A 10502-nucleotide genomic window follows, 5' to 3' on the forward strand; every position below is an offset into this window, starting at 1 on the left:
GACACCACATGGAAAGCGCTTTGTTACAACCCCATCTGTTGTGAAATGCGCTATAAAAATAAACTTGTATCATATTGTCAATGAAATTTCCTTTTCCATGCAACTCTGACAGTTCAGATGCATCGAATTTATAATATCACTTGTCTTCATCTGGCGATTGTATCCATTGCTGTAGAGAACCGTGGCAACAGTACTGCCACCACTCTCAAGTTCCATATCTTGGCTGACAGTGCGTCTTCAGATTCTTTGATCCTTGCTTCGATGTTTTACTTCCCAGCAAAGTGATTGTCGACCTGATGGGCCCAGCTGAGAGTTTAGTGCCTTGCTCAAGGTCACCCTATCAGTGTTTCCATATGCAAGTTCTCAGAGTTTCACAACCAAGACATTGTAGAGATTCCCGTGCGAAACAAGTCTTCAGTACCTGGCTGAAACGCACATTGTCAGGCCTAACTCTAACCCTGACCTGTCCCGATATTAATTTTCCCATGTATCTAACATATTTGAGAATGTTTTGGGGTCTCAGTACACATCGAAAATTCCAAAGTCCCTCTCTTTCCTTGTGACAGGTTCTCTCCGTGACAATGAACTGCACTCTTGTGTGCATAGCATGAACATCAAGGGGCTAAGCAAACTGCCCTGGGGCACACCTGTGTTGAATGGAGGAGGTGTGAGGTGCCTGCACTCTTGTTTGTGAAGTCTTTCATTTGGTTCTGTGTGTTCTGTGTCTTAAAATAACATAAAGAGGAGTTGCTCATCGCAGCAGTTTGCAACTATAAGCTTCTAAACCGCACATGTGGTTTGAATGCCACTCGAGTGTGTTTGTAGTCCAAGTATGCAGCTTGAAGAAGTCTCGCCCAAGCCTAAAAATCCATCCTCGTCCAGCTGCCTCATGTGACACTTTGCTTGGGGCAGATTGCAGTTTTTGCTCAAATAGATGAAGAGTGTTTACACAAAAACATTAAAAGAATTAAAGGTGAATATATCAGTTTTCTTATTTCTTTGCAATAGCAAGGAAATCGCTGAAGGATTATAAGTCAGTCTGATGTTCAGCGTGTATCACGCAGGTATACTTTTATTTTTCTCAATCCAAATATTGATGTACTTTTTCAATTATGGGCTTTTTCTACAATAAGATTCAACGTGAGATTATGGTCAGAAAAGCTATGAAGCCCAAATCATGCATTGGTGCTAAAAGCTCTTAACACAACTTGAGATACAGCACTTGACGGTTGTTCTGTCCATTTGACCAGCTCATGAGATCCAGATCCAGATCTCAAGGGAGTACCTTTGTTTAAGAAATTGGTTTAGGTACACCTAGGGAAGTCCTGTACGCAAGTAACGTGATAGTTTACCTAGTTGTATTCCCACCAGGTATGTTCTAGCTGTTAGGCTACAATACCATTAAATTCACTGCCATCCCTGGTAGAATGAATGTACTTTTTGTCTTCTATATCCGTCAATGGCAGTAAATAAGTTAATGGACATCAAATCTGAAAATGCAAAGCAACACTTGTTGCTTGAGTCCAACAACTCCCCCTCCTCGGACTGCCTAACAGAAGAGCTAGCCTCAAGCGCAGCAAAGAGTTGCTGGCAATTCTGTCTGCATTCTGATTATCACCCGACGGTGACCCATTTGTTTTCTGCTCTGATCCAGCCAGCGCCGCTTTGGTCGGCTTTGTCAAAGAAAACAACAAGGATGTGGAGCGGAGGCGGGACAGACATGGGTTGGTTTTGGCGCCCTCGCCAAAATTTGACTCTCACGTATCAAAAAATGATGGCGAATGACACAGACAGCAGGTCTCACTGACAAATCCACCTGCAGCATTCCACTCGAATCCTTGTGTCAGTCACAAAGTGGCCTACCTATCTCTCTATCACAACAATGCCCCTTCTCGACGGGGCCTTCGGTACCTGAAATCAATCCAGCGGGTGAAAATGTTGATTTACAGCTGCCGACGCATTGCCAGACTATTACGCAACAAAACATTGTGAAATTGATCGTGCACCCCTTTACTGCTCAACTTTAAGTTTCTCATGGGGGAGATCTCAACTTGTGTGCTGATGTGTGACAATTTCTCACAATAAATCAGTAGTTTGTGGGATCTTTTCTTAAAAAAGGCTTCAAAGGGATGTCAAGCAAGAGCTCAGACTACAAATTTTGGCTTTGGGCAGTGCAGGTGTGCATCTGGCCCGGGGCCGTTATCAGTGGTGAAAGGTGATATTAACAGGTAATAGTGAGCGGCTTGTCTGCTCCACTACTTGTTTCTCCTCTTCTTCAGGATGTAGGTTGATATCCCCACGCTGGGGTGCCGTGATTTTTTTCTTTTTTTTTTTTTAATTAAAATTGCAGACTCTTTGACCGGCAACAATGATCTGTATTTTGTTGTTTTTGATTTCGGATTTCGTTTCATGTTTTTCCTTGTTTGTGTTTGTCTTGTGCTCTGATTGTGTTCACCTGTGCTTGTCGTCTCACTCCCAAGTGTGAACCAATCAGCTCCCTCCAAGCCTTTGTGTCTTGTCCAGGTGCTCCTCGTTGTCTCGTTTCTTTGTTTGTATTTAGTTCGCTGGTTGCTTTCACTTCTTCCGGTCACTTGCTGTTCATGTCAAGGTGTCCTGTCTCCTATTAATTGTCTGTTGTCCGGTTCTTAAAGTTTTTCTGTTTTCTCAGTCACAGTCATAGTATTTAGTAGTGATGGGTAGATGAGGCATCCTGTATCGTTTCGACACAGTGACACAATGTATTGACACTGTGTTGACACTGTGTTGCTGAATACTGACACCTGGTGGACTTGCAGGAAACATTTGACAGGGTCATCTGACACTGATCTGTCAAACTAATTTTATCCAATTCCATTGATTAGCGACGTGATGTGTTTTTATATATCCTATTTCGTATTACTTTCCATCGCACTAATTATTCTCTTATCTAATTTATATATTTAACTGAATTATTGTCGTATTGCACTGGAGAGGGGAGCTCTCTAATCTCGTTGCACACTTGAGTACAATGACAAAGGGATTTCTGATTCTGATTAGGCATTTGCTTTCACATTATTTTTACATACACGCAATTTCATAAAAAAAATCTTTGATATTCGAGACGCAGTTGATAAATTAAGAGAACATCTGTCTGAATGCCCAAGTAAAAGTGTTGTGAATGACAATGGACTCATTGTAATTAAAGATTTTTATTAAAAAAAATTAGATTCTCCAGCGTTTTGTTATTCAGTCTGTTTCTTTTTTATGGGGCAATTTCCCCCGCCTTTGAGAAGATCCTCTCACAAGGCACTGAAGAGGTCTGTGTGGCTAATATAAATAGCTGAGGGAACGTTGCTTCCATGGACTTCCAGTATAAGAGCGGGTCTTCCGTACGTGCAACGTGTCCTGCTGACGTATAAGCGCTGCACCTCTGAGTGCGCATCAACAGTGACGTCTTCCATCTTGCGGATATTTAATGCAAAGTAACGCGCCAATAACTCGAAGCTTGTTTTGAGCGTCCATCCTGTTGACAGATGCGCTTCCTTATGAACACAGTTTGGCGCGCGACTGCTGAGTCGACATGATTCTGGTAGTGGTCACGTGACTTTCTCAAAGCGGTACGCGCACCGACACGGGGTTTGCCCTGGAAGCTCGGCGCGCGCATCGACGCCTCAGTGTCGCTGGACCCATCACTACCTAATATAAATGTATCCTCACCATTCTGTATGCTTGCAGAAGTTAGTGAGGTTTCGGCATGTTGAGATTCATTAGTTGCAAAAATAATAAACAGTTCAAAACAGTGTGGAAGATGAATTCAGTTTCTCCATGTAGAAAAAGAATGGCACTGATGCATTTTTCAGGTTTTTTGTTTTTTTATTTTTTTTTATGGAGGAGACTTACTCATAATAACAATGGGTTCACCCCAAATTCTCGTAAGGTTTTGTATAGTGCTGCTAACAAACTAGCTAACTTGCAAAAGGAAGGGCGATGCTTTTAAAAGACAAGATAATAACACACACGCATTTGAGTGTCAGGATTTGGTCATCTGATTCCCTCACAAGCTTCCAACCAGACAATTCCTATTGCTGAAGTGACGCTGAATTGCGCTTACATAATAGTGTATTTACAGCAGCCTTGGCAGAACACACACACACACACACAGTCTGTTATTTGCCTGACATGAAAACAGAACGGAGGCTGCCTGGACAGCCCGGTGACCTCTCTTGACTTTGAGGACCCCCCACCCTCCACACACACCCCCGCCCCCTCCACATTGGACTGTCTCGGCTGCTGTAAAAGGAGGAAAACCACAGTAGTCGATATCAAGCTCGGATATCATGTTTGCCAGAAAAGATAATTATTCAGCATTTTTTTTTTTTTTTTTAGGCGCCGTGATCGCATCTTTAGACCCTTTAAGACAGAGTCAGTCAAGCAAAGCCCATTTCCACCTTGTTGTGACTCATTGAGCATCAGATGGTAATGGATAGCCATTGTAGCTCTATGGGGGTCTGTGTTCTCCGGCAGGCAGAGTCTTTAGGGACTCAGGTAATGTTGCCTTCATAGTGACATCATCGACCATTAATACCACCCACCCTTGCGGGAGGCGAGTGAAAGGGGAGTCTGATTCGAGATGGGAAGAAATGTCCCACGATGATAGAAGCAGGACACCCAGAAGCACAAATAAGGATGATATGAAGATCGAGCACGGTCCATTCCATTACGCTGAAAGAATGTACAAAAATATTTTAAATGCACAACCGAACAAAAAGATTGATGGATCATTGAATGCAACATGGGAAAGCTGATCGATGACATCATGATGTTTAAGCGTGTGTTTGGAGAAGCATCATGGTGTGAATGGGCCTTCTCTGTTTGCTCATGGGGTCGCGACCGAGATCTTCCCATTGTTCCCGTCGCTGCGCTAAAGAGAGGTGTGCGTGCGTGTGCGTGTGTGCTCACCAACCCCCTCTGCAAACGTTGCCTCCCTGCCTTTCTCTTTCACACCCTCTCAGCTGTGTTCATTCCTCAGTGCGGCGCCGCCATCCTCAAGTTAAGGATTCTCTTGAAAGACGTTCAACTTTCCAGTAACCTTCGCCCGAATACCCGGGAGTGGAGGTGGAGGCATGGAAGTGGTACATCCGACCGTGCATAGTTTGCCTTTGTATGGATTGTCTCATTTACTCTCGTTGCCATCAGGTAATTTTGCTTAAATTGCTTGAGATCATCTCAACTGGCATTTCTTTGGGTTGATATCCATTTCAGGAATGGTAGTTGTATTTTCCCGCCCCATCTCCAAATTGCATTTCCTCTGTGAGCTTTGTCATTAAACTTAAAGTTGAACTTGTGAGCAAACTTCACGTTTGCATGTTGGGCTGCTTTAATATTTTTCCTAAACATACAGGCGCATCTCAGGTAATTAGAATGTGGTTGAGAAGTCAATTTATTCATATGATTATTATTGTTGTTATTATTATCATGATTAAGCCTTACTGAATTATTAAACCTTCCCTGCGTGAACGGAACTGGGCTTTTGGCTTGTAAACAAAATTAGATTTCCGGGCACAACTAATTTCATTTTGCAATGCTTTCTTGACAATGGAACTTTTGTTGTCTCTTCCATCTTCAACATATGTTTCACTGTTTTTGACAACAGGGGGAGACAGAGAGCGTATGACAACCAATCATGAGACCTACCTCCTTATGGCCAGCACCCAGAATGACATGGAGGATTGGGTGAAGACCATCCGAAGGGTCATATGGGCACCTTTTGGAGGAGGTCAGTATTCAGATATCCAGTTATGCCGTCATTAATGGCCTCAAGCTCACAGGTTGAAAACCACTGCGCTGAACAACCTATGACATCAATCAAATTCAATCAAATTCATGCACCGATATCCAAATCCGATGGTAGAAAAAGTTTCAAAATGATCTATCATATTCTCATTTTCATACGACATGAGCCTGGCAATAACAGGGGTGTGTAGACTTTTGACATCCACTGTACAGTAGGTTTCCCTGCAATACATTGAATGGTTGCGTCCAAGAGTAACTGTTGTTGTTTTTTTGTTACTTTGGCATGTTCATGGGATGCTTGTTGCGGGGCACACGTGCCGCATGCGTAGCTGGACCACCGTGACCACTGGAGGCCACGTTGGCCCTTTTGGAGTTTGACGTCTATCGCAGTTGACTGCTCTTGAAAAGGACGAGCCATTTGTCAAAGATGCCACTCGAAATGCGGTCTTCCTCTGCCAAGCCCCTCTCTTCACCCCCCCTCCACACACACACGCACATATACACACACGTTCAGGTCCTTTTGACATTGTGCTACAGCAGCAGATTGAGGCCCGATTGGCTGCTCGGGGCCTCGTGGTGCGATTGGGGGCGACTGATAATGGGGGTTGGCCGTCATGTCGTGTTGGATCGTGGGCCAGCTTGTGGTCTGAATTTAGACTTTCTGGGATGTGCTGCCGTGGCCTGTCCTTATGGATCCTTCCAGATTTACTGCACGGTAATTAGCGGTCGGCTTCTCCTTTGGGAACGTTTACATGTTAACTTTGAACATTGGGCTTCGTGGTGTTTTTGGAACTGGCCTTCAAATTAAAACACAGCAATGCCTCATAATGTAACCTTTAAGCTATATAGTGTACTGTAATGGTGCAGGTTGGTGTTTATTTACTCAACTACAGATGGGGAATGTCTTTATTACCACACAAAGGTCAGTTATGCAGAGATGCAGAAAAAAGGGTAGAACCGAGGCTGGGTGTAAAAAAGAAGACATTGTTGGGTGGCCGCATTTCAAAGTCTACTCCGTTCACATAACGTCAGATCATCTTTGATGCTGCACAATGAACTTGTTTACAACTTGCAGTAAGACGCCGCACTTTATCTGAGAGACAGTTTATTTGCTTTAGTAGGGCCTACTGTTTTGGTTTACAAATTTGTTCAAATGGGCTTGGCAGTTGCTAAACTTTCAGAAGTGGGTCCTAGTATTTTGTATCAGAATGATATTTTTGCACGGCAGATAATTTTATCGCAGCAGACTGGAGCGAACGAATAGCTTTCATGGCAAACGATGACCTGCAGGACGGAGACAGAACGGGAGTCAGTCAGCTCCCCATTTTCACCGATGACAAGAAGTCCTGCTTTTGTGTCAAGTTAGACAAATTGATTCAGTAGGGATTTGTTTGTGGGTGAGCTTAGTAAGGGAGTACACTTCCATGTGTTCCATGTTTGCCTTTTTAATCGAGCATTGCACCAGCAGGAACTGTTCTCAAGGCAAGTAGTACAGAATTACACGATTTTCAAATGATTTTTGTGAATTTTTTCATGCGGTCGATAGTTGTTGTTTTTTTTTTAGTGCATTTCTGACAAGGGCAATCCTTAATACTTTGTTTTTGTGGCTACATTTCCAGCCAATTCTGTCCGCCATGTTTGTGGCGTTTTCACACTCCCATTATAATTCAGACAATTATATGTCTCCCTGCAATTTCATAATTGTCTCACTCTTCTGTATTTTGTATTGAATATAAAATGTTGTGACTCTTGGCAGGTCCCATCACAGGGTCACCAGTGTTTTGTGTACAGCTGCACTACCACCGCTGTATTTAATATTAAATACATATTATCTGGTGTACTTTTGTAGTTCCCCGGTAGAAGTGAATAATCTTTTTTCTGCTGGAATTTAGTACTGTTATACAAATATAAAATCCATTGTAATGCAGTTCAATTTCATTTGTTTATTTATTTTGTAATTGTACATTTAAGAATACGTTTCATTTTTCTTTCTGTCATTACGTTGCAGGGATCTTTGGCCAGAAGCTGGAGGAGACAGTACGGTACGAGCGTCGCTACGGGAACAAGATGGCGCCCATGCTGGTGGAACAGTGCGCAGACTTCATCCGGCAGCGGGGGCTTCGTGAGGAGGGTCTCTTCAGACTGCCCGGTCAGGCCAACCTAGTCAAAGAGCTGCAGGAGGCCTTTGACTGCGGAGAGAAGCCCCTATTTGACAGGTTGGCTTCTTTTGTCATGTGACCAACTGTCAACACCTCCCCTTATCTGAACAGCTTCTCTCACACCTTCTGCGATGACCATAAATAGAACAAGTCCCTTGGCATGTATCTTTAATAGCAACAATTGGTCAGTCTGTAAAAACAACCACGTGTTGACAAGACCACTCGGTAAATGATGACTCCCCCTTCATCCATTTGCCTTTGCAGTAACACAGACGTGCACACGGTCGCGTCGCTGCTCAAGCTCTATCTCCGAGAACTCCCCGAGCCTGTCGTCCCCTTCCACAAGTACGACGATTTCCTGGCTTGCTCCAAGTTACTCGGCGTGGAGGACGACATGGTGAGACAGACGATCTTTGAGGGCTGATTTTTTACCACATGTAGCGACATGAGCAAGTTGTGCTTTCTGTGATCCGCAGGGTATGAAGGAGCTGAGAAAGCTTGTGGACAGTTTACCTCCAGTCAACTACAATCTTCTCAAATACATCTGCAGGTACACACTGTGATGGGGGTCATCTATGTTTTGTTTTTTTTGTTTGTTTTTTTAAGAATGTGGGAATATGTATGAGAAAAATATATGCGGAACTCAATGTGCTTTTCACAATTAAAAGCATAAAGTGTTTTAAAAAAATAACCAAAAAAAAGTACGGAAGTCAAAGGTAGCAGAGTGAAATGACAAAAAATGTACAAAAAAAAGATTTGGGAAAATTAATTTTAAAAAGGCTTTCAAAGATCTTAGCTTTGAACCTGTATTTAAAAGCCTTCTAACTTGACATCAAAAGTGTTTATTAGTGGTTGTTTTTCACTGATAAAAATTCACAACTTGACAAGGGAATAAAATCTTGGGAAAATGTTTAGATTTTTTTTTTCTCATATTCTGGAAAACAATATCCTAAAATGAGAATAAAGTACTTTTTGTTATGAAGGAAACCTAAAATTGAGAATTAGTTATGTAGTGCTATTAAAAGAAAAAAAAAATCCTAAAATTGTCGGTTTGTCTTTTATGGGAACAAAATCATATGATGAGGAGAAAAGACAATACAGTATTATAAGAATTATGTTTTTCTTCCTAGAATGTATGTGTATGTTGTATGAGTCCGTTTGTTTGTGAGTTTACATTTACTTAACAGATTTCTTGATGAAGTCCAGTCATATTCCGGAGTCAATAAAATGAGCGTGCAAAACTTGGCCACAGTGTTTGGGCCAAACATCCTTTGGTCAAAAGTCAAGGATCCAGTTGCCATCATGGAAGGTTCGTATTGAAAGCTCTCTAGAAGTTCCCTTGCCAAACAATTGATTGTTCTCGTGTCGACAGGAACCGTCCTGGTCCAGCAGCTCATGGCGGTTTTGATCGGCCGGCACGACACGCTCTTTCCTCAGGACGAGGACAGTCCCGCCAGCCCGCCGGAGCTCGCCAACAACAACGCAGACTTACTGAGGAGACCTGCGGCCCAGACAATGGTGGCTCAGAACATCGAGAACAACAACGTGCAGGCGCCCCATCAGTGCGTCTGGGATGCGGTCGACTCTCCTTGCCGGCACGAGGACGAGCGAGGCTCCCCGCGCTCCTCCAGCCCTCGGAGCATTCCGGGCTGCTTTGACAACACTCTGAGCCCGCCGCTCACGGTTAAAAAGAACCCCGCGTTTAGTAAAGGAAGTGGGATCGTCACCAATGGATCCTTCAGCTCCTCGCCGCCCTCTTCGGATCCAACGCTGGAAAATTGTCAGATTTTGATGAGCGGCGGTAGTTTACCGGGACGCCGGAATGGGACGCTGAAGGGCTCGGGCACAAAATTGGGCACCGGCGGCGTTACGGGAGGCGGCAATGCCAACGGGGTTCTTCGCATGGGAGTCTCTGGCCCTGACGCGATGTCGGCGGTCCTGAACGGCCGGGCAGGTCTTTGGTTACCGAATGGATGCGTCACATTACGAGAGGCGAACAAAGTGCCGCGCGACTGCCCCAACGGTGATCCAACATGTAACCAGAACCGTTTGTCCACGTATGACAATGTGCACCTGAACCATCAGAACCTGCAACAGCACAACCACATGGCGCATGTGGCGTGTCTCAGCAGCAGCTGCGAGGACAAGCAGAGCGTAGACAGCGCCACCTGGTCCACATCCTCCTGCGAGATCTCCCTGCCGGACAACTCCAACTCCTGCCGCTCCTCCACCACCACCTGCCCCGAGCAGGACTTCTACGTTTGCCATTACCAGGATATGGACGGCCCCAACCAGGACGGCGGCGGTGGTGAGCCGGGCGGGGACGAGGGCAGGGAAAGCGTAAAAGAGGTGACGGGAGGGGACGTGGTGACAAGGAACGGCAGCGAGCACGGGAGCAAGTACAGCGCAGGAGGAGGACACAGCGCACTGCACAGTCTGGTGGCCAGTCTCAAGCAGGAGATGCTCAAGCAGAAGTCCGACTATGAGGCCAGGATAAAGAGGTGAGATTATTAGCTAAAAGAAACCAATTTTGAAATATTCCTAAAAATCGATTCAAAAATGCATATAAAA

At 44.4% G+C, this 10502-nt stretch overlaps 1 protein-coding gene across 4 annotated transcripts in view; it reads left to right on the forward strand.

Moving 5' to 3' along the window:
- Positions 1-10502, forward strand: part of arhgap24 (Rho GTPase activating protein 24) — a 31129-nt gene that overhangs the window by 17290 nt on the left and 3337 nt on the right. For 3 of the 4 annotated variants that reach the window (XM_088281883.1, XM_088281886.1, XM_088281885.1), the window contains 6 exons: positions 5633-5755; positions 7781-7988; positions 8196-8328; positions 8408-8481; positions 9119-9240; positions 9304-10432. In XM_088281883.1, coding sequence (XP_088138009.1) covers positions 5633-5755; positions 7781-7988; positions 8196-8328; positions 8408-8481; positions 9119-9240; positions 9304-10432 — 1789 coding nt within the window. Of the gene's footprint in view, positions 1-4809; positions 5176-5632; positions 5756-7780; positions 7989-8195; positions 8329-8407; positions 8482-9118; positions 9241-9303; positions 10433-10502 lie in introns of those variants that run through there. The other variant, XM_088281884.1, reaches the window with a different exon arrangement.

This window comes from Idiotropiscis lumnitzeri, chromosome 18, assembly GCF_059441095.1.
Source record: "Idiotropiscis lumnitzeri isolate Australia: NSW breed Sydney's pygmy pipehorse chromosome 18, RoL_Ilum_1.0, whole genome shotgun sequence".
Classification (NCBI taxonomy): domain Eukaryota; kingdom Metazoa; phylum Chordata; class Actinopteri; order Syngnathiformes; family Syngnathidae; genus Idiotropiscis; species Idiotropiscis lumnitzeri.